Below are 25,706 nucleotides of genomic sequence, written 5' to 3'. Positions count from 1 at the left end.
TGGAGCGCCTTGACGATAGCTTCCCAGCTAGCGTTGTTGAAGGTATTTTTAACATCGATCGTCACAATAGCGCAATGACGAACACCTTTCTGCTTCTTTTGATATGCGCGTTTCGCGTATTCTGTGCAAAGGTAGTACAAGACCTTCTGCGTAGTAGAGGTTGTGTAAGTGTAACTCCAAGCATAACCGAGTGGATGCAAGGCGCAGTGGGTTTCGTAGAAAAAGGATATTTCACTCAATTTCACTGTCGGGGGATACCCTCGGAGAAGAAAGGCTCTCGACGCGACTTCTTGTGTCGTTGTAGGCTAACTTCTTTGGCGGAAATCATTCGTGTCGTAACGTTTCCAAGGCGTGAGCTGATCCGGATGAGCTATCTACGGGCAAAAGACACAGCCTTGAATCGTAAGCGTCAGGTCTCAGGATCAGGCCTCAGAACATCAATATAAAATAATAAGAATATGCTTAGAGAGAATCCGTTAACAAATATTGCCGTAGACCGCACAAGCGCAAGTATGCCTTGTCACCTAACGCGATGCTCGAGAGCAGTCCCCTGGTTGGATCAAGGTCAGCAACTCCAATTGAACCTTAGGACACATAAGGTATACTGATATGTATCGTAAGTAGTTTTTAAATCATTTTGTTGAAGTTTTTTACTTTAGGATTGTTTTTTCACTTACTACTATCAAAATTTGCGAAAGTAATGACACATTTATGAATAACATCATATTTAGATTTAAAGTAGCCACTATTTATTTGTTTCCATCTACAACCTACGTGTAATTCTATTTGCAATGATAAGTATATGATGCTCTTTAGAACTCAATTAATTCAACTGAATTATCTACTATGCTAAATAAAGTGACTTTCATTCCAGAACCTACATTGGAAATTAATATTTCTATTTTCAAACTTAAGTAGCGTTTAAGTTAGAATTGTAGGAGCATCCCTCGTATTCGCGAATTTGGCATTTAGTGATTCCCATCCGCTTTCAAATCATTCAATTTTTCTCAAGGGATGAAATTCAAAAACAGGTAGGTAATAGAATTAGAACTAGAGAATAAGCTTTGAAGTACAATATATTGAAGAATGAAATATTCTAACATTTGAAACCACATTTTTTTTTTAAACAACGTAACGTTGTAGTTTTTATTAAAAGGAACTACTTGATTTGCTACGAAAAAAAAATCTGTTAGGGGATATGAGGGCATAACGAGCACCCAGGGCATAATGAGCACTCCTTTTTTCTACATAAGTACGTATTTTCTTAAACAAATTTTCATAAGGACTTGTTTCGTACTACCCATAGTATTAAATTTTCGCCAAAAAAGAAATATCCTTTTCATCTTTACAGAAATAATAAATAATAACCAGCTAGGTTCTCAAGTGACGAAAATATTATAATTTTTGAGCACCACCAAATAAGCTTTTATGACCTTTAAATCATCTTGATCTGAAATGTACGCACTGCAACATGATCTACACATTGTTTCTCAATTTTCAACATCATAAAATTTTTGATTTTTCACTTTAATCAATTTTAAAACGCTTTTTAACTTTAATTTGATCACTAGAGGCGAACAGAGCACTATCAATGAAGGCATATTGAGCATTTTCTGCCGGGGAATCTAGCAGCGAATTCAACTCGATGAAGTCTACTGAATGATAGAGCTACAGCTTGGCTTGTTTCGTCTGCCGATTTGGCCTATTGGTAAGGTGTCGGAAAGGTAATCAGTAGACTCGAGTTCGATTCCTGTTCGAGGAGATTTTTTTTTTGCACATACCATTCATGATTGATTTTTTTTATTGTTACATTATACGGCTAATAGCATCAAAGCATCATCCGTCAAACAAAACATCAGAAACATAATGTATGAGCATGTGTTAGTTGTTCGAATTTTACAAACAGACCTAGATTATTTTGTTATTGCTTTGTTTGTTGAATCTACGCCTCGCCGTTTCATCATGATCATGATCATGAATGATAAATGAAAAAAAAATCACCTCGACCGGGAATCGAACTCGAGCCTACTGATTACCTCTCCGACATCATACCAATAGGCCAATTCGCCAGACGATACAAGTCAAGCTGTAGCTCTATTGCTCAGTTGACCTCATCGAGTCAAATTTGCTGCTAGATTTCCCGGCAGAAAACGCTCATTATGCCTTCATTAGTGGTGCTCATACTGCCTCGGGGGGTTTCTCATTATGCCTCTACAGTGACTGGTTTTCAGCTTTCGGCAAAAAAATTTTAAAATGCATTTTTAAACGTTTTTATCTACTTTTTCAAGTTTCATCCAATAAGGCAATAGACTATTTGAGTGTCTGAACACGAAACAATGATGTAATTATAAAATTACAGCTGTTCTCTATGGTTAAATAAGCGTTTTCCTTAAGGTGGCCATTATGCCCCCATCTCCCCTATCTTATTTTAATCGCCGCTGGGATATATTCTTATTTAATTTTTGGCATTTCGGCGGGTTGTGAAAATTCAAGTTAGAATATTTAGAAAGAACATGAATATATTATAGGTGGAAAGATCAAAGATAGAGCGCTTTGGGTAGAAGAAATTGAATAGTTGGTGAAAATGTGAGCAGGGCTTTTGTTTTGTGAACAGCTTTTGAACTACTTGCGTGATTCTTTGCCGCTCGCCGTTTCAATGTTGATAGGAAGCGATGAAGAAACCCATCGCATTCCTACCCACATTGAAACACGGACGGGTCGAACACATGAGATTGTGTCCGACCGGGCAAAAAATCACCCAAGCAGCGCTCACATGTGCTGTTCTATTGCTAAGCAAATTCTATCGATGCGTGCTACTTTTTTAGGTACATCGATAGAATTGGCTTAGGCGCATCGATAGAATTGGCTTAGCAATAGAACAGCACATGTGAGCGCTGCTTGGGTGATTTTTTGCCCGGTCGGACACAATCTCATGTGTTCGACCCGTCCGTGTTTCAATGTGGGTAGGAATGCGATGGGTTTCTTCATCGCTTCCTATCAACATTGAAACGGCGAGCGGCAAAGAATCACGCAAGTAGTTCAAAAGCTGTTCACAAAACAAAAGCCCTGCTCACATTTTCACCAACTATTAAATTTCTTCTACCCAAAGCGCTCTAGCTTTGATCTTTCCACCTATAATATATTCATGTTCTTTCTAAATATTCTACCTTGAATTTTCACAACTCGCCGAAATGCCAAAAATTAAATAAGAAAAAAAAATAAAATTCAAAACCTTATTAATGTTGATGAACTTTCAACATCAGATTTTTAACTTGAAGAAGCAATTATAAAAAGAAAAATTGTGGATTTACTGCGATTCGGTGAAAGTAGTTTCTCCATTTATTTGCTCTAAACTGGATCGATCTAATCACACGGTTCCATCTTTCTTGAATCGTGAAGATTCCTATTCCGATTAGAAATTCCATTAAAAGCACGTTTCTGCGTTTCGTTACTTTTGCAGAATCCAACCTAAACCGTACTGTTGTTGGATGCATTATCTCGGGCCACGTCCTGGCAAACTCCCAACTCCCATTCCCCCCAAAAACAACTAACTAGCTGTCCGTTCGTTGCTGATTTGATGGCAGCCACTCAACAACAAACCAACCACCACCCACTATGCCGCAAAAAGATCACGTTCTGTGGTATTCGTTTCCTTTCCCTGGTATCAATCCCACTTCCGCACCCTCCATAGCTTTCACCTAACTAAAACAACAACCGGCACGTACCTGTGAGTGTATGTGACACATTATGCTTTTTCCGGACAGGCCACTGTTGCCGGGGACCTCGATGTTGGCCGCCTCCTTCGGTTTGATCGTGTGCTCCTTGGTAATTTTAAGCCGCTGATGTGCCTGGACACAGCTATCACAGATGAACTCGGCGCACTCGACGCACCAGGACGTGGCGATGGCGTCGTCGCTGCAGCTGCTACATTTGATCATATCCTTGGTCGACTCGACGCTGCCCGGATTGTCGTCTGCCGTGTTTTCGCTGAGGAACACGTTGTCGATGATAAACTCCATCCGGGAGTCCATTTTGCACACCGGACACACCAGAACCGGGCTGTTGTGCGAGATGTCCGAGAACTTTTGCTTCACGCAGGGCCCACAGGCCACGTGCAAACATTCCAGCAGCTTCGGGTGGTCGGTCGTGGTCAGGATCTGCTGGCACCAGACGCACTTGGTCTGGGCCGGGGTGTCAGTCGTGGCGTTCGTTTCCGGAGCATCGCCCTACAGGTTGGAAGAAAAAGAGGAAGAGAAGGCACATCGTTAGTAGAGTCCTCTATTTGTAATTGTAATGAGCTGGGATTGAAAGCATATATTTTCAAAGGGAAAAACAAAATGTATAATGCAAACGACGACGACATGGAGCGGTACTACTGGTTTCGTGATTAACATTTCAAATTTTTCGTTTCGATGCGCTTCCCACAGTAAACAAATAATTTGAAATTCAATCCGACGATATTCGAATGTACAAGGAAAATAACGAACGTTATTCATTTCGGATTCACAAAAGATTGGATAACGTGCCAGTCAGGTTTGGAAAATACATAAATCGGTTTTATAAGAGTTGAATAACAGTTGATTTAATAAAGGTTTTCCAGTGAAATTTATTTTTATTGAAACTGCGCAAACTGCACCTGATTGAGTGAGCTTGCTTCAATAAATATGTAGTTATACGGAATCACATCTCTAAGATTGTGGAAAAACGTTTATATTTGGACTATCCATCAAAATTAGAAAAAAAAATCGCAAATTACGGGCCAGATTTCTTCTTCCATATCTACACGTTCAAATGAATAACTTTTGAACGCGTGGATGGAGACTCTTAAAATTGTAAGTGGATCTAGCTGTTAATGTGATGCAGGGCCGGATTAAGCCTTCGAGACCCGGGGCAATTTTTCTCGGAGGGCCCTCAAAATAGTTTTTTTTTTAAAGCTATCCCAAAGAATACTTTATATTTTAAGCAATCGAAATTTTATTGTCTTTATATAACAGTTATATCATCAATAAAAGAAGTACAGGTCCCTTTAGATTTTTGCAACACGCCCGAAATCGAAAGAGGTTTTTGAACTTGTTACTTAAATTGTAACATTGTTATTACAATTTGAGTCATTTTTCGCCAATATTTGACAATTTTAAGTTACTTTTTATAATTTTTTAACACGTTTTAAACACATTTTGATTTTTTTTTCCTTTTAAATGATTATTGTCATATTTGAGAGCGGCAAATATGAGGTAATGTTGTTCCAAAAATCCATCCGTGCCAATACCAACCTGGTATCATAAAACAAATGATTGTTATTACATTACGAGCAAACAAATTAAAACTAACAATGTATACATACATAACGGTAAAATTTCGAATCACAATTCACGGTTTTAAATCAATTCGAAATCATAATTTCAAACCAATTTTGGCCAAATGCCTATGCAGTGAAAGTCTGAAATTTTGGCGCTGGTGATTGGCAACCTTGCCAACCAACAACGATGAAAAATGTCATATAAATTCAGCATACACCTCGTCAATCGCAACCCATTCTTTCAATTGTTTTCGACACTTGTAAAATGCTTGATAAATGTCTGGTCAACTTGAAATGTTGACGAAAACTCCGGTTTGGGGATTTAGCAAAAATAAATTGTAAAAAAGTTCAAATACAGAAAAAATGCGAATCTAAACCCATATAAGAGCCAAAGTAGGAAATTACAAATTTATTACTCAAAATTCAAATGTTTATTCTAATTTCCATATCTTTAGCTAAAAAAATCGGTTTTAAGTAATTTGACAATTTTTTGAATTGGAATACGAAATTCAGAAAAAGATTCTAATCCGATCAAATAATAAAAAGAGAACATTTTGATTTGGTAAGTAGAACTTTTTCAGCTGGTGAATATAAAATTGATTCATGTTAATCAAGAATGAATATAAAGCTTCTATGAATCCGTTCAGAAAAACAAATCAAAAATTGTATCTTCATTGCAAAATTTAGAAAAGAATTAAATATAAACATAGAAATATTTATGTCACGTAATTACTCAATAAAACTTTGGATTTATTGCATTTTAACAAGAATTCAGGATATAAGCTTGAATAGAGGGTTATTTTAAAATAGAAATTCTCAGAGTCCAAAATATAAAAATCGAAGGTTTTGAGAAAGTTTAAATCTAATTTCAAATCTATGACTGCAAATAAATTATAGTAGCTTTTGCAAATATCGTAATCGACCAAAGTTTAAGTGTGAACTGAAAAATTGTATCGTGAAATGTGGAGCAAGATTTAATAAATACATGGTTTGATCCGCTGTGCAATCAAAAAATTATTTGACACAATAAACAAAGAGAAAATGTTGTTTTATTCATTGTAAAGTAAGCGTTTCAGGTTGCAGGATTCATCGCTAATTTTTACACCATTCGAAAGCTGGGACTTTCCCCTTACATATGAGCCCAAATTTGACATAATCCACCGGGGGGTCTAGAACAATTTATTTTTTTGAAGATTTTTCAACCTTTTTAATGATTTTTTCAAAGACAAAATTATACTACTCACTGTAAAAACGCTTGTCTTACTTTTAGACCGTAACTTTATATCTTATTAGACAAAAAAGTTATTAGCTGTTAAGCAGGGGTATGTCTTTTCGCAATGATAAACAATAGATTCAATTGACATCACTGCTGGGTTCCTAGCGAGGTATTGCATGACTACTATCATGCAATACTTCGCGGGGCTTCGGCAGTGATGTCAATTGAATTTATTGTTTATCAGTGCGAAAAGACACATTCCTGCTAAACAGCTAATCACTTTTTTGCCTAACAGGATACGAAGTCCTAGTCTTCGACAAAGTTGTTCAGCGGAAAATTTCCTTTAGGGAATTTATAAATTGGCACAAAAACCATAAGCTGGATCGATTCCACAGAAGAAACAAAAATGATCTTGATTTTTCAGTACAAAATATTCAATTTTCCCATACAAACCTAAAAGTTCAAATTTACTCATGTAAACGTTACTTAAAAACTCTGTAAAAAATCATGGGTGAGTTTTGGACCAAATCGAAGCTTTTTAGACCCCAAGGTTTAAGAAATTCAAAAAAGATCCGAAATCGACTCAGTCTAATGCACCAGCCTATGTTACATAATTTTCCGTACCACTATTCCGTACCTGATCCTGCACTTACGGGTTGCTTTGGCTTCTTTTCACTAATTTTTGTGTAGGATTTTCTAGGGGTGTAAAGGCGCTACAGTAAATAAAAGAAAACGACCCGATACTAAGTGGTACAAGCCTTATGGCTATTCAAGTTTTGCAATACATACAAAGAGACAACTTTCAGTTTGGTTTATCTCGAGACCTGTTCGAAGATCATACCAATGCACGTAGTCAGAATAACCGAAAAATAACTTACTTCTTACGTTAGGAAATACATACCACATTATCCCATTTTGTCCTTAAATCGATGAGTTGGCGCCCTTATTCTTGCGTCAATATGTTCATTTTTGGCATGATCTTCGAATATATCTCGGAGGTGAACGGCACTGATACTTCAGAGGAGACAGTCTAATGGTATGGATTGAATTTTCGTGCCATCACCATGAATAAAAATAACTACACAGAACAGCTAGACGGAGACATAGAAGTTAAAATTTAATCATGTAAATGTTACTCGAAAATTCTGCAAAAAAATTATGGACGAATTTTTGACCAAAACGAAGCTATTTAGACCCCAGGGTTTGAGGAAATCAAAAATGACCCCAAATCAACTCAGACTACTGAGACTACTCAGGTGCATAAAGGGTGATACGGTAGACTGAGTCGATTTGGGGTCACTCTTCAGTTGTCAAAATGCCGTCCAAGGAAGAAGAGCAGCGTATCAAAATTTTGCTCGCGCATCGCGAAAATCCGAGCTACTCGCACGCAAAGCTGGCAAAGTCGCTAAAAGTTGCCAAATCAACCGTTACAAATGTAATTAAAGTGTTTGGGGAACGTTTGTCGACAGCCAGGAAGTCTGGATCGGGGGGAAATCGAAAACCGGAAGCCGCTGAGACGACAAAGCCGCTGAGACAAGTTGCCGGTAGTTTCAAGCGAAACCCTAACCTCTCTCTCCGAGATGCCGCAAATGAGCTGGGTGTATCGTCTACAACCGTGTATCAAGCCAAAAAACGAGCCGAACTATCGAATTACAAGAAGGTAGTGACTCCAAATCGCGATGATAAACAAAATACGACGGCCAAAGCGCGATCCCGGAGGCTGTACACGACGATGCTGACGAAGTTTGACTGCGAGGTAATGGACGACGAAACCTACGTCAAAGCCGACTACAAGCAGCTTCCGGGACAGGAGTTTTATACGGCAAAAGGAAACTGTCAAAGTTCGCGAATAAATATCTGGTTTGGCAAGCCATCTGTACCTGTGGCTTGAAAAGCAGCATTTTCATAGCTTCCGGGACTGTCAACCAAGAAATTAACGTGAAAGAGTGTTTGAATAAATTCATTTCGTTATGCTAGGTAGTTTACCATGTCATGTAAAAACAGGATTTTTAGCTTTAAATAAATAATTTTAAAAAAAACTGTTGCTGCCTTTCCTGAAGAAACACGGTTGTTCCGTACTGTTTTGGCCGGATTTGGCATCTTGCCATTACGGTAAAAAGGCCATGGAGTGGTACGCCGCCAACAACGTGCAGGTGGTTCCCAAGGACAAGAACCCTCCCAACACGCCAGAGCTCCGTCCAATTGAGAAATACTGGGCTATTGTCAAGCGGAACCTAAAGAAGACGAAAAAAAAACTGCTAAGGACGAGCAGCAGTTCAAGGCAAACTGGCTTTCTGCGGCGAAGAAGGTGGACAAAGTGGTTGTACAAAATCTCTGATGGCAGGGGTTAAGCGTAAGGCCCGGCAATTCGGATTTGGAAAAGCGGAACCCTAACTGAATATTTTTCCTTAATTTGATACTAATCAAACTTGAAAAAGAAATTGATTTACACGCGTTTTCCCTTGACCAAATTTTGACCGTATCACCCTTTATGAAGCACCTTTTTTAAGGAAGACCTATGATTTATTCGAAACAGTTGAAAATTAAAAAGTTATAACCCGTTGACCAACGAAATGCGCTTTCCATTTCATCTCGATAGTACCCACCTAAGCTAATCCAAACTGGAGCGCGACCCAATCATTTTCCCCACGCACCAAAATTAGAAGACAGCAATCTGGACCACTATAAGCACTTTGCTTCAAAATCTCAAACGGATCGGAGGTGGAAGTTTCGCAATTGGATGTTGCGACGACGGGTTACCTCTAAAGGTAATGTTCTTTTACCTTTAAAGTTTTGATAGTGGCAGGCGCAGGCATCTCGTGCTGTGCTGCTCATATTTGGCGGAACACCGGGGCCAGGCCAGACCATTGCCTTGCATTGCCCGAGATGTTTAGGCGATATGAGCTCATTTGCAGCCTATATGGACAATCACCAGTGGGATGATTAAATGTTGTTTTTTGTTATGGTTTTTTCTACGTTTGGGTAGGAGTTTTCTGACACTCAACAAGTCGGATGTGCCTACGAACTTTTGTTAAACTAAGAGTCAGCTTGAGTTTAGAATGTCTACAGTAGATTCAATCATTGACAAAGATAGTAAATGTTAAGACACCCAACACAGTAGTAATTTAAACATACAAAATTCTAAAAGTTTTTCGGAGAGTGTAAAAATTGGTCGATTTGGTACGAACTAACACTATATACACGTCGTTTTCCGAATTTGTCCAAATACGTCTTAATTTTTTCCAACTTGAATAGTAAGCAAGTAAGAACATTGTTTCCCTAGTTACTAACTAAGAAAACAAATTCCCATTGAATTAACTAGTTCGTTTTTACGATTTTCCGCTTCGTTACCACTCTATCAATGTCATTGTCCCTGAATACAATCAATGATTCATAAATCAAGCTGTTTGACATCCGGTGCTATATGACACAAACCGAAAGCAAAAAAAAAACCAAATGGCTGCTGTATTGATAAATTGAATCAATTGTAATGAAGTACCTACAGATCAATGGATAATGATTGATTTTGGTAGAATTGGACGCCATTCCACTAGAGAACCCGATAGCCTTGTACCATCAAAATGGGTTGTTCCAAAGTCGGGCTAAATTGGAAAACATTATTACATTTCCACCTATTCGGTGTCCCTTCTGCCAAAGCATGTCTCCGTTCATTAGCAGAATAACTAATGAAAGATCTTCTTGTTCGGTCGGCGTAATTTTATCTAGGTGCAGAGGATATGCGCGTAATCTGATTTGGTGCCACCATCCTACACGTCCCGGCTTTGCTTTCAGCTTAAGCTATTAAAATAGATTATCACTTATCACCTGAGCAGCGGAGGCAGCTTGCTATTACATATATTAGCGCGCCTCGTTCGTTAATCCTAGCAATCAATCTTCCAAATAAGCTCGTTATCGTGCCGCTGTGTGCATTGTTCGATTGGCAAAAAAAGCTCCACGAAACGCGGCAACGTTGCCGTCAGTTCAATTTCCTTCGGCAGAAGCAGTTTCAACCCCTTTTGCAGAAAATTCCATTGCCCGAACCTAGAGGAGAACTACGCAAATGAAGGATCGTTATCTTATCTGGGGGCTTTTCGAAAAAGCACATAAAGCTGCCAGCCTTGAAAGAAAAATAAAACATAACTTATTATCAGTGCTGCTCCGAAAACACACCGAAAGAAGAAAAATCTCACTTATCGTTTAGCCTTATCAACTTTTACCTTTCTGTATAGAAAACGGACAGCAGGCACCCCAAAAACTGAATCCGTTTCGTTCAGCCAAACAGGATTTTCACATTCGGGTAACCCCTTTTGAACCGGTGTGTGATAAGATTTAAGCCGACCGACAAGCTGGGGCTTTTCGGTTTCGGATTAAAAGCTGTATGTAACAAACAATCGGCCTAGCAACGTGACTTCGTTTTGGAGTTCTGTCATCCAAAACGTGCGAGAGAAAAAGATTTATTAACTCACATCGAGGGCAGGTATGTTTAGGGTTCTTCGAAGTCTAAGGATTATTCGAAGCGGATTACCTGGGTACCAAGTCCAAACCAAGATGGCTTTTTTGGGATGGTTTCATTAGGACTTTAAAATTGTCTCACATTTTTAAGGATGAACGTTAATCCAGCTTTAATTTTAGACGAGTAGATAGACACATTCAAACCAAATTATTCTTATCCATTTCAAACCAAATTATTCTTATCCATTCTAAGACAAAAAAAAACGACATTCAACATTTTAGAAAGTTAAAAGGCAATATAACACGCGATTGCATTTGCAAAGGTTACACCAATTCATCCCAGAGGATTGAAATCCCAGAAAAAAAACTTCGTTCCATTTTGGCTTTTTTTTTGGCTTGTTGTCACAACTGTATAACATGAACATTACTATACATTGGTATGCAGCAAACAACGTCCAGGTAGTGATCAAAGCCTTAAACCCTCCCTAACGCCAAAGCTCCGTTGAATTAAAAAAAATGCAAATTGACTGCGCAGGAGGGTTTTACGAAAAGTTTATAAGTATCGATATCATAATCTTGGGTACTAAAGGGTGTCCACGATGAAATTGCCACACTATGAAATGGCTCTAACTTTTTAACCGTTGGGTAGAATTTTATGAAAATTTGGGTGGATTTAATTCATAGTGCGTTGTTCACATCCTGCAACAGCTCGTGCGTGATGAAATCGTGCGCATTCATCACGAGAACAAGGATCTCTCGTATAGTTCCATCGCTGAAACGTTTGGAATCACGAATTCCACGGTGTTGAGAGTGATTAAGCGATTCGAGGAACGATTGACCACCGATCAGAAGCCCTGAAGCGAAGGAAAAAGTATTCCGTACAACACCGAAAATCACAACCGCGTAATTGGGGCCTGCAACCGAAACCCGAACGCCTCCGTTCGGGATGTGGCTAAGAAGCTGGGCTTAGAAAGTTCAAGGTACAAAAGGCCCCTAATCGCGACGAGAAGCAGAACAAGTCTGCCAAACCCCGTGCCAGGAAGTTGTACCTCAACATGCTGACGAAAGTTGAATGCTGCATCATGGACGACGGAACATATGTGAAAGCCGACTTCAAACATATCTCCGGCAACCTGCTTTTCACGGCCAAGGATAAGTTCAGCGTTCCGGAGCATGTCCGCACTCAGAATATGTCCAAATTTGTGAATAAATTCCTGGTTTGGCCATCTGCACGTGCTGGAAGCGGAGTGCACCTTTCGTGACCCAGGACACGATGAACGGACAGGTGTACATGAAAGTGTGCCTCCAGAAGCGGAGAGGTCAGGCCTCAAACCTTCAGGCGGAGAGGTTTGTGTGGTCAACCCCGAGTCTTTATGATAAGGGGTCGGATCTCGAGTCGTAAGGATCAGGCCCCTTATCAACAAGAGGAGGGTACAAGTGGTCACCTCGAGTCATTACGAGAAGAGGTCAGATTTCAAGTCGTTAGAGGAGAGTTCGGGCCTTGAATCGTGCAGAGGAGAGGTAAACATCGAGTCGATGCGAGGAGGGGTCGGATCTCGAGTCTTTAGAGAAGCGATCAGACCTCAAGTCGCGAGGAGGAGAGGTTTATGTGGGAATCTCGAGTCATTGCGAGGAGATGTCGGTTCTCAAGTCGTTAGAGGAGAGTTCAGGCGTCGAGTCGTAAGGATGAAAGGTTTTGCTGAAAGTGGTCTCGTTAATGAGTATTGCCTTGGAGCGCATTAGCGCGAATAGACCTCCCACTATTGAAGCATAGTGTACTAAACAGTTCGAGGTGGGAATTAGGTCTGCGGCCCCAGGTGGAGTTCAGGGAGTAGGGGGTATACACGGAGTATATCATGAGTCTTCCCATTGTACCCATGGACCCAGAGTAGCAAACTGGGGGGACGCGGTGGCTCGCCGTGCCTTGGAATACAATCCGTAAACCGGGATTTACCCCCTGTGGTTACCAACTAAAAAAAAAGCGGCTGCTTCCTCTCCTGAAAGCCCACAACGTCTCAACAATCTTCTGGCCGGATTTGGCCTCATGTCACTATTCCAAGGACGTGCTGAAGTGGTATGCGGATAATAAGGTCAATTTCGTGTCGAAAATGTTCAACGCTCCGGAGCTCCGCCCCATCGAGAGGTACTGGGCGATAAGAAGCAGCACCTTCTTAAACGACCTAAGGTAATGAAATGGTTGATTCACAGGTTGTGCAGAATCTAATGGCCGGGATTAAGTCCAAGGTGCGGGTATTTGCGTATGGACTGTAAATAAAATACGTGTAAAATGGTAAAATGAAGTTTAATAGTTATTTTTTAAACCCTAAAAATTTGATGGCAATCGGATGAAACCGAATTTTGCGAATCAATTTTATGTGTGGCAATTAAAAAACTGAACTTCAGGACTCATGGATTTTCAGTTCAAGCTTATAGCATTTTGATACATTGAAATTGAAAATTGTATGTATGTATGTATGTATGTATGTATGTATGAGAACCCACCAGTGGCTGATAGGTCTTTCGACCCGAGTCGGTACGGGAAGTCTCGATCGCACATTCAAATATTGTTCATGCTTAACTCATCAACAATAATTGCAGCACAACCAAGGGGTCCGTTACCACTGGCTTGGGACAGGTTTGAATCATCTCCCTCACTTCAAACTGTTCGAAACAAATAAAAAATTCTGGAAAGGTACCTCGGTACCTTACACATGATTCCATATTTGCCGAGATACTCCGGCTGGCTTGAACCCACAATCCATTGTATATCAGTTTTCCGATTGTTTGATGCCCTGTCCAATCCCCCCACGAATCCCCAATAATAGAGTTAAGCCATTATGAAAATATTAGTATAATTTAATACAAATTTACACATTTTTAACATCTTACCTCCTCTCCCTAATCATCCCCAATAATAGGGTTAATATATTTTAAACTTGTTATCAATGAAAAAGATCGATGAAATTTACGAGAAAAGAAAAAAATAATAATGAAACGGATTCAACAAGTTGTAGATATTTCGCTGAATTTATTATGACATTTGTGTTTATCTAAGCAATCTTTGAAAAAAGGAACCTATGTGTCACATCTACTGATTGACTTCCAAGAATAACTCAAACGAACATTTTATTTGATAACAATCTAGAGAATGTACATCGAAAAATGCGTATAAACATTTGAATTGTTCACTCATCAATTTATTCTCCAATCAAAAGCAAGAAATCATTTCGATTTTTTCAACTAGGAAATCTTTTATTTTCCATCCGAAAAATACCGGGCGGACCTTCAAAAAAAGCTCAACAAAACAAAGTATGAACAATGTCAAAATTCATTTCATCAAATTAAAATGCTCGCAGATAACGCAACACATTTTGTAAGGTTAAAATATTAAGAAAATTGGATTGAACTCACCGGAGGCAGCTTTGCTTATGTTCATTTCAGGCTTCCACAATTTCCCATCGCTCAGTCTAATTTCATTTCATTTTTCTTTACTTTATTCTAACACAGACACTCAACATTGTTTAAATAATTGTCCAAATAAATATAAAAATTGAAATTTCTTCACAAAACAAAACTTTTGGGAAAATTTTCAGCGGAGCACCTGATACATTGAAATAAAACTGATATCGTACAATATTTTAACAATTAAAATTATTAAGAACAGATCTTGTTTTTGGAATTAAAAATACTTCTATCAGAAAAATTCTTTACGTTTTCATTTCTCATTCAGTAGTGAATTAGCTTTGTTATGCATAAAAATGTGTATTTGATCTTAGTAAAAAAAAAACAGTAAATTGTTCAACATATATTTTTATGTTGAGTCAATTTCTCGGGGAAAAATTAAGAAAATAAGATAACTGTTCCGATAATAAGAGAGTTATAACGTATTTTGTAATTTTTGCTTGGAAACAACCCCTGTATCAGGAAAACAAATCTTATAAATTTCTTCAAACACATGCCAAGCTGAAACAAACTTTAAGGATTTATGCAAAATACAAGTTAAAGGAGACCAAGAAGGTTTAAAAAATAAAACAGACTCAACGTGTACAGAAAATTTTCAAAAATTATGAGCTAAGTTATAAAGCACAGATCACATGTTACATGTTCTCAAATCTGTAAAGCCGTTGTTTCACAAATTGATTGTGCCGTCATGAATTCGAATCATTTGTTAGATTCTGTCAAATCTAGTTCTTACGATATTGGGTTTCGAAATTTAAAAACTCGCTTATTTTTGAGTAAAATACATTATTGAACACTTATAAACCGACAACCCTAGATAAAAAACAAAAACAGATTTCGAATCTATTTATTATTCTTCTTTTGATACAAGATTAAGATATTACCTAGCTATTCTAGATTTAAAAAAAACAATGCTTGAAAAAAATCCTCATGTTTAAAAAAGCAATAGAAAAAATGTAACTATTTGAGGCATGATTGAAGAACATTTATGAGCTTTCGATATCAAAGATTTAAATTCTATTTACAACTTTGTTAAAGACTTCACTTTTTTTTTACTTTTGCTTTAAAAAAAATATTTGATTCAAAATCTTCCAAAATAAGGCTATGATCATTTAGTATCCGGGCAGTTTCAAACCACTGTATTTTAAAAACTATTGATTTGATCGAAAAACTTTCTATGGAGGAAATGAAGGTGTTATTATGATATTTAATGTAAAAATATTAAAAAAATAATTTATCGTTGATGACAAGAAATACTCTTACTTTATGATAAAATATAATTTTTATCTTTGCACACTTTTTTCAGCCATGTATTGAGCTATTATTTTTACCACAGAAGCTAAACCTTTTCAAAATCATGATATTTTACACAAATTCATCTGTGAAAATCAATTGGAATCTGGTTGGAACCTTTTCATGAGTAGGCATCTCAAAGAATATGACCTCTTAAATTCGGGTTTAACATAAATTTCCTGGTCCATCAGAACACATCTGTCACATTGCGTAAAACCCGGTTACACAGATTGCGATCCATGGAACTGCTAATTTTTAGTTAATTCTCGGGTGTCCACTTGAGAGCAGACTTGTAAACCATCGACATTTTCTCTGACAGTCGCACAGCCTGCTTTTATCAGTATCATTGTTCGGGCCATCAAACGAATGCGACCGAAAACTTGCCGAACAGTCGACTACCATCAAACGAAACGACATTCATTCTTCTTTGTGTGATTGTCGAACGAAATTTCGTGGCTTGGTACACGAGAGGGATAATTTGATGGTCAAACGACCATCATTCCCGACAGTTTACGACATCGCCTATCTCTTTCACGCAGCAGAACTTACAGACTCAATAAGCAAATGCAATCTTTTCTATTCACTCCCTCCTGTGGAAAAAAAAATTCGTCACTCTGCAGCGCCGGGTGATGTTTGGATGTGTTGGTCGAACAATGTGGAATGATTATCTCGATTATCTACGCAAGAGGGATGACAGTCAAACGACTAACCACAAAAAAGATCAAAATTTCGTTTGACATTTTTTTGCTCTCCGATCAAACGATTGCGCTCTCCACGATTGTCACGAACGATGTGTGGTGGTTGTCTCTGGAAAAATTCAAACGATGGTGACCAATTACAAGCTTGCTTGAGAGGCAACACTTTTTGCCTGTCGGAAACGGATTTACTGCATAGTTAAGAGGTCTGCATTCAGTTGTCCCCAATAACCATAAATTTGTTCCTATAGTTGAGATCAAAGTGTTCCACTCCGATGCTTGGTTTGAATTTCGTAAGCATCCAAGAGTGGCTCCTTATACTTCTCAACCATCTAGACCAAAAACAATTCAGAAAAAATAAACAGTTCATGAGTTTTCAAGTCAAAAATAATGAATTTCCGAGGCGCAAAGTGCGTAAAAGGAGCAAATTTGTGCAAAATTATTTTTACTATGGCTTTTTGCACCGTAAATATCTCAAACACACGTTAACGTAAAAATGTGAAAAAAATAGGCAAGATAGTCCTTTTCATAACCAACACAACGCTGCTAAAGTTTTGCATATCCGAGCTCAAGTAACCTAGTTATCACCGAAATGAAGTGCCCGGATACTAAATGATCATAGCCTTATCCTTAAATTTTCATATTTCACTAGACTGGGAAAAATAAACTTAAAGATCGCCTCAGCTTTCTCAAAAGTTTCAACTATTCGCGATCTTCATAAAAGTTGATCATTAATTCGAAATCTACGATTTGAGAATCTTAGAATAGTTCTAAAATGTGGCTAAAGATTTCTTAAGTAAACCAAACTGCATATTTGGAAATTAGCTCTGGGTCTTTTTCAACATTTGAATTCAAGGTTTTTTTTCTTAAATGCGTCACTCAAAACACAAATATATATATATTTTGAGGAAAGTACCATGCAATGTTGAAACATTTTAAGAATTTTGAAGAATTTACATAGTGCCTTCTATTGACATAAACACACCCTTACGAAAAAAGGAAAAATAATCTCACTGGATTTTTCTAAATTTTATTAAGGCTATGATCATTTAGTATCCGGGCACTTCATTTCGGTGATAGCTAGGTTACTTGAGCTCGGATATGCAAAACTTTAGCAGCGTTGTGTTGGTTATGAAAAGGACTATCTGGTCTATTTTTTTCACATTTTTACGTTAACGTGTGTTTGAGATATTTACGGTGCAAAAAGCATAGTAAAAATAATTTTGCACAAATTTGCTCCTTTTACGCACTTTGCGCCTCGGAAATTCATTATTTTTGACTTGAAAACTCATGAACTGTTTATTTTTTCTGATTTTTTTTTGGCCCAGATGGTTGAGAAGCATAAGGAGCCACTCTAGGATGCTTACGAAATTCAAACCAAGCATCGGAGTGGAACCCTTGATCTCAACTATGGGAACAAATTTATGGTTATTGGGGACAACTGAATGCAGACCTCTTAACTATGCAGTAAATCCGTTTCCGACAGGCAAAAAGTGTTGCCTGTCAAGTGGACACCCGGGAATTAACTAAAAATTAGCAGTTTCATGGATTGCAATCTGTGTAACCGGTTTTTACGCAATGTGACAGATGTGTTCTGATGGACCAAGAAATTTATGTTAAACCCGAATTTAAGAGGTCATATTCTTCGAGATGCCTACTCATGAAAAGGTTCCAACCAGATTCCAATTGATTTTTACAGATGAATTTGTGTAAAATATCATGATTTTGAAAAGGTTTAGCTTCTGTGGTAAAAATAATAGATCAATACATGGCTGAAAAAAGTGTGCCAAGAAAAAAATTATATTTTATCTTAAAGTAAGAGTATTTCTTGTCATCAACGATAATATTTTCACATTAAATATCATAATAACACCTTCAATTCCTCCATAGAAAGTTTTTCGATCGAATGAATAGTTTTTAAAATACAGTGGTTTGAAACTGCCCAGATACTAAATGATCATAGCTTTACAATTTTCGTCACGGATAAGGTTAGCAATCATTTCAATCGAAATTTTCACAAATTTCTAAAGGAATCTTAACATATTCAAGCTGTTTACATTTTCGTTCGAAATTTAACTTTAATTTGCTTTCTTTTATATGATCGATAGTTACAAATTAGTGAGTTTAGTTTAGTCATTTTAGAGGCAGTTGAAGAGAACTCAGAGAGTAGTTTTAAACTTTCCAAACTTATGATTTTAACCTTACCCATTTTTGGACTGTTGAATTCTGACTTGGAAATTGAATTTTGAACTTTGGGTTGAATCCCTGATCTTAGAACCAAAACTGAATTTCGGTTTCCTTTTGTTAATTTTCCCGGTTTTGGGTCTGAATTCCCGGTTTTGGGTCTGAATTCCCGGCTTTTTCTCGGTTTTCCCGGTTCGATTTTAAATTCCCGGTTTTGTTCCGGTTTTCCCGGTTCTGTGGCCACCCTGGGTGCCATATTAAATCGGCTGACAGAATGACGTCTGATTTTGGTAGCACAATAAGTTGCCTGAAGCCGTAATTCAAAGTGTTCATGATTCTGATGGAGGCATCGCTTACGAATTCGGTCGCCCCCCTCACCGTGGGCCAGTTTCTGGATGAATTTACCTTCTCGGTGCAGGAAGTGAGTTGGTGAACCAAATTTGTTTTGGAAATTAGTTTGATTGTGTTCATCTTATTTCAATAGAAAAACGTTCAGCTCCCGAAATCTGTTTGTACCAGTTATCTGGTGGAGCTGGAACGGATTCCTGCCTTCCGTTGCGATTTGCTGTTGACAGCGGTGTGTATACTCGCTTCGAAAAGAATCATTCGGCTGATTTTTTCCGAGTTTAACTTGTTGTGTGCAGATTGATTTTATCTTCGTTCCAATCATGACGTGATTGCACACAAAACGAAGAGAACAGTTCCGAATTGATGTTATCCATGCCTCGCAGGAATAAAATCACACCGAGGAAACAACAGAACGAAGCTTACCGTACACGAATGCTCACGAGCGATCTTTGCCCGACGGACCGAGTTAACATTCCTCGCACCCTTCTCTCGCTCGTTTCCCGTTCCCTTGTATCTATCAATTTTAGCCACGCCCCCATGCGTTGTCCGATTGATGTGTTCGGCTGCCGAACGAAAACGATTTTTTTTTAATTCGCAGAACTGTTCGTTTGCTTCGCTGATGTTTCCCCCGATTGCTGTTTACTCCTGCCGAGTTTACCCGAAGCTTACTTCCTGATGCTTTCCGAGTTGAACTTTAGATAGCATCATTGCAGATTGAGTTTAACGAAATAAAATCGTTCTGCAAAGAAGGACAAAGTGCGAGTATGTAGACTCGCGATTTTAACATCTCTGGCTGTGGAGTCTAAAGTTTATGGAAGCCTTGGTAGATCGTTGGAGTTTTGCAGTGCTTGAATGGTAAGCTTCTCCGTAGGACAGGACGTTTCCAGGCCGGCTAGGTGCAAAGGTTACGGCATTTTCATTAGAAAAACTTCCATTGGACTCGCTCTTAATCGCCCTATTTACACATTAAATACGAATACCAATGCTCCTATTTAGTGGTTCTATTTTGCGATCCGGCTATTTAGTATGATTGGGTAGGGCGGTAGGAAAACAATCGATTTTTGCGGTCAATCAATTCGGCTATTTAGTAGGATTGAGTTGGGAAGAAAAATCAATTTTTGCGGTCAATCAATCCGGCAATTTAGTAGGATTGGGTAGGATGGTAGAAAAACAATCGATTTTGGTGGTTTATCAATTCGGCTAATTAGTAGGATTGAGTCGGGTGGTAGGAAGAAAAATCAATTGGTAAATGTGAAATAAGCGTACGCCAAGCATGATAACGTAGTTGTTATGAGATTTTTCATACATTACATAGAAAACAATCTAAAATCTTAATTCTTTATTTTTCGTTATTTGCGATAAAATTTTCAGTATTTAGTGTAAAGGAACTAAAATTGGTAATAAAATAATTGATTTCAGTATGAAACATATAAGAATAAAGACCTTTGAATTATTCCAAAACTCGAATAAGAAAATAGTTACGGAAAAAGATTATATACAACAATTTCATATTTTACTGTTAACAAACTTAATGAATGATTCATTAGGACTGTAAGATGTGTCTTTTTGAGATGTTTTCTTTTTTAAGCTTACAATATGCTCGGAAATAGTTTCCAGTAATAACAATTTTCACGAACGTTTAGATATTTCCTCGACAAACATACCAAATCGTATGTTTTAAGAAGTTCATAAATCTGGGAAACTTAATTGTGCATTTTAGGACAGTAATAAGGAAAGAGAAAAACTAACTTCCATTGAAAAAATGAAAAATTCAGTACAATGCTCGCTCGCTAATTTTCATAACAATACGTCATCATTCTGGAAATCTTACAACCAAAATGGCGGTTGAGGTAACCTGTTATTTTGAAGAACTCTGGAAAAGTGGAACCTAAGACGAGAGACATGAGGCAGAAGATGTAAGGCCTGAGACATTAATACTTAAGATGTCTCACATTTCACGTCTCGGGCTTGTGATATAGCTCAATTGACAAGTCAGATGCCTCCTGAGCCGAGGTTAGGTATAAGGTTTCGTTTCTTTCAGGTCTCATTTCTTTGGTCTCAGGTCTCCAATCTAAGGTCTCAGATGTTAGTTCAGGTCTTAAATATCCGGACTCAAGTTACATGTCTAAAGGATTTTGAATGTTTTTAGTTCGCCATAAGTTTACCAGATTAAGAAATCCTGATGCATACTCAAACCGTTCCAGACCAGAATATTTTCGCTCTTTTACGACGGATTTTCATTTTAAAAAAACACATTAGTCGAACAGGATTTTTGTGTTTAATGTTTTCATTTTATTTACTTAATGTGTGGAAATCAATAATAATATTAATTTCAAATATTTGGACGGAACTAGATTTTTTTATGATAATTTAATGAAAAAACATATTACACAAGTACTCGAAAAGATTGATGTGCTTGTTACGAAGTTGAAGCTGTTTGGATATGCTTTTACGTTGGACAATTTTTAGGGTTTTATACAGTTTTTAATTCAACAGATGTAAGGTCAACTTCCTCTCAAATACGTTGGAACTCAAATGCAATATTATTTGAAAAATAATGAAATCTGAATATAAACAGGAATGCAGCGCATTCGTATGCGATAAGAAATGTTCGCTCCCTAACAACTATTTCATCGTCATCCATTAAAATGATTTGTTCACAGTTGTTTATACACAGAAAGAAAAATGTAATCTTACATTGCACGTTTTCACATCATCGCCACGAAAAATATGAAAAAGAGTATAACATTTAAAGGCTTAGATGAACTTTACATGTCACCGCATGCGAAATCCAGCATCAACGTCAGTTTGCCAATTCTGTTTTGTTTTCGTTCCTATTGGATTCCCAACGAAGGCGAATTTCATCAATTTGCTTGCAATTTCATGTAAATCTTTGCGTTCGCAACGTTCGACCGTATTTTGTTGTACCTGAGCGTATGCTGTTCGCTTCTGTTCGAATCGAGGTGATGCATCCTGAGTTTTAAAGAAAGTAAGTGAGAAATAAAACTTAATACCATTCTAATTATTGTAATTATTATATCTAATTTGTCAATTTTATTTGTTCCAGAAAAAAATGCCACTTGAATTCAACGAAAGGTCGGGTTAACCCAAGTGCATGACAACTTATTTTCCTACCAGCATGTCAATCGCCGTTGCCGTCGTCGGGGGAATAGCACCAAAAAACCGGTATTCGTGAAAATTTATTGAATTCCATTTTTTCTTGTGTGGATCATACAAAATGTATGTGTAAGATATTAAAATCTCTTATCGACAAATATCGATGCTTTTCTTATTGGATAAATAATCATACCAAAAAGAATGCTTGGAAATGTAGGTTTACAGTAAACAAATCAGTTGAAGGCGATGAGAAGTTTACATGAATTAAGCCGTATTGATACATGTAAATACCCGATTCCCTTCTACCCATGCAATTGCATGTAATGTTACAAGGATTTTTCGTGTACGTATCTATTCAAATTATCTATCAGGCAGGTGATTACAAACACGCAACACGGTATATTTCTTTCCCCATAACTGCTACAAATCCCCGTATCTAACGAAATTAAACGCCGATTAAGTAGAATCATTGCTGTCATTTAGTGAAAATTATCTACGAAGTGCAGCAATTCATTGATGAATTTCTGAAATTGCGGTGGTTTTCATTATACCCACTACTTTCAAACTAAACAACAAACAGAATATGAAGAAAGGTTTGTACATAAATCACACGATTTTATTTTTAAATTCCCATAGATGTGATGAAGAACCGAAAACTATCTTATCTAAATTTAAGTAATATTTTATATTGAAAAAGCTTTATGACAGATAATTTTTGAAAAAAATCTTGAATAAAATCAGCATGTTGCCAAATTAAAAACCATCAAAATTATTTCGAGAAACAAATTGGCTATACAAGAAATCTGCATCGAACGGATCAATAAAAGCCCCTGCGGGCTAAGTAAAAACAGCAGCAATCCCGAGAGAACCCAGAATATGCATCAAACAGATGAAGGTTTTACCCATAAAATAAAGAAGTAATAACAAAATAAAACCCCCATGATACAACCAGCAACAACCAATCAACCAGCCAGCAGAAGCAGAGCACTTCGGGGAAGCTCCCTTGGGGAAGTCTACACAGAACGCTGCGGGACAGTAACAATTCCTATCTTTCGGAAAACAAGATGCTACCAGCTGTGGCCTGGAGGAATGATGCAACTCTGTTGGCTGGCAGCTGCTGCTTTGAGTTTTGGTATTCCTTAAAGTCTTTAAAAAATTTATTACTGATATTCTGAAGACTTCGTTGCAAGATTTTCGAACAGCTTCGAGTTGTGAACTTCAACATTAAATGTTGTTATAATTGAGTGTATGTTTCCTTTAAAAAAAACCAACTAAGCTAACCAAACTAAAAAAAAAATTCGATCTACAGTATGAAAAGAGTAAGAACTACTTCTTCATTCTTCGCAGAATAATCCCCAATATCAATGGATAGCAAAAACCCCTATAAGTAAAAGAGGTGATGTTCTTCCAAACCCCTGAAATGTAAAACATGTTTGAACGCGGAACAAAATCCACCTTCTGTACATTCGTTTATCTAGGTTTGTTTTTACAATAGTTAATCACCGACTAAGACTAATGTCAAAGATAACCATAAAACCGTTAGCCGTTATGACATTCAAAGGATCACCGGCAATACCGACACCGACTTGGCCAAAATGTCAGAAAGTGAAATTTAGGATCTTATTTTGAAACACTCATCGCGTGGAATTAGTTTGTTAAAATGTCATCGTCACTCGTGGGTAACATTTCGTTGCGGATGACATTCGCAACGCTGTTGTTTGTGACAAATGGCACCTGCATGGAGTGAAAAGCCATTGGTGATGTCTTGCGCGATATATCGTCAAAACCGAAAGGTGCTATTTCCCTTTTATTGAAAGGTTAGTTGTTGAAATTTAAACCATAGCTTAATGTCCTGTTATTTGTTTAGTTATTTCAGTTCGAACCTAGGTTTAAGAACATTTAACACAAAAAATTTAAACAAGTCGCTTAACGTACAAATTATAAGAACCACCAATAGATTAAGGCCGGAAATTCAGCATCTTAGATCTCAGAAACCACTTAACCGAATCCACCAGATTTAATATCCTGGAGTAATCAAAACTATTGGGTTTCAGTTTTGTCGGTGAGTGAAATGTGCGCGAGGTGTTAAACGGGGTGTGCATCTTTTTAAAGAGCTTTCAACTGATTGTACGAGTTTCATGTCCCGAATGAATATGTAAAAAAATGAAACAAACGATTTACTTATCAAGACACTACCGAAAGTTTTTCCATAAATTTATTTAGTCCGCTCTGCAAGGGGTCAACCATGAACAAAGTAACAGTGAACAAAACAACAAAGTTGATTTTTTTTTATCAAAACGTTAAATGTCAACGCTTTCTTGATATGTCTATTCGGTTCGTGGATGACCCAAAAGAAATTATGTTTTATACATGACGATAAAAATGCACGAGCTGTTAGCTACAAAATCTGCAAGTGCAATTCCACAAATTTATGGCAGCCACGAATGGAAACAGAGAGAGCCAAGAGCAGCGACCATAATCGTAAAGCGAGACATGACAGCCATCGCCTGTCAGTATTCATCTTATTTTTGAAAAGTAATCCAAAGAAAACTTCATCAAAGCATCAAAAGAGGGGGAACCTTCACTCTGCCATTGACGATTTCTCTGACAGACGCTCCTCACCACCGCTATACCTCGTCAAAGGTCCCAAATAGATGGGGGGCCCGCGCGCGAATAGTCAGACGCAAGGTGAAGCGCATTCAACAGCAGAAGGATGGAAAATAAATAAATAACGACATGGAATAATAATAAAAGCTGACAGCCCCCGCGAACCTTTTGTGAAATTGAATATACGGGACGACGAACGCCTGCGACGAATGAAGTAGTCTTGAACCAAACACCTAAAAAAAAAGGCGGAGAGACTAACGCGACGTTGCCAGATTTGTTGTGTGATTAAATTTTGGAACGTCCTGAATTCGGTTCAAACAGAATGTTACCGAGTGAGATTGAACATCCGGCAAAAGGGCCCAGAAACCCAACTCACTCACATCTACCTCCTACTGTGCATTTCCATTTTCCGCTTTCGAAACTTTCATCCCAATTACTAAACCCAGCATGCCAAAAGTGATTGAAAGGCAGTCAGCAGCGATAATTTATTTTAAATTAATCCCTTTCCTCATGCATACGGGGAATTGTTTTCATTTCGGGGTACCCCATGATGAGTTGGTTGTTGCATATTGAATGGCATGGCGTGCCAGGGCATTATGAAAGTTTCTTCTGTTTTCAGATTGACGCTTTGTCGAGACGTTGCCAAACTTGAGCCGGGGTCGGATATCAGATCACGAACGCCCCGTGGGATGGCCAAAACGTGGCAACACCGCAACAGCACGCCAGCACTGAAAGGCCATCAATGTTAATACGGAATTTTCTCGAACAGTCACGTACCTTCCTACGTTTTCGGTTTTGCTTTCTATGTGTATACCTTTTTATGGTTTCCTGCTGTTATGGGTTTCATGTGAAACGGCAGACAAAAAGAGAATTGGTAATAAAACCTTTCAAGAGCATTCGAAATCTCGCATGCTGCTGCTGGAGAAAAGCGCCGGCTTCAAACGACTTCGAGCCGGGCTAATTCTTAGTGCTATGAAAATTTGATATTTTCTGATTTTGCATATTGATACTGTTTTATGATAGGGGCGCTGTCGAA

The 25,706-nt window shown here is 37.9% G+C and overlaps 1 protein-coding gene across 4 annotated transcripts in view; it reads right to left on the bottom strand.

Annotated features, from left to right (window-relative positions):
* Positions 1–25,706, bottom strand: part of LOC129758557 (E3 ubiquitin-protein ligase TRIM33-like) — a 104,021-nt gene that overhangs the window by 16,358 nt on the left and 61,957 nt on the right. For all 4 annotated transcript variants that reach the window (XM_055756081.1, XM_055756082.1, XM_055756083.1 and 1 more), the window contains exon 2: positions 3,726–4,226. In XM_055756081.1, coding sequence (XP_055612056.1) covers positions 3,726–4,226 — 501 coding nt within the window. The remainder of the gene's footprint in view (positions 1–3,725; positions 4,227–25,706) is intronic.

The sequence above is a fragment of the Uranotaenia lowii genome, chromosome 3 (assembly GCF_029784155.1).
Source record: "Uranotaenia lowii strain MFRU-FL chromosome 3, ASM2978415v1, whole genome shotgun sequence".
Classification (NCBI taxonomy): Eukaryota; Metazoa; Arthropoda; class Insecta; order Diptera; family Culicidae; genus Uranotaenia; species Uranotaenia lowii.
Note: the sequence above shows the minus strand (reverse complement) of the source record. Positions and strands in the feature narration are given on the sequence as shown.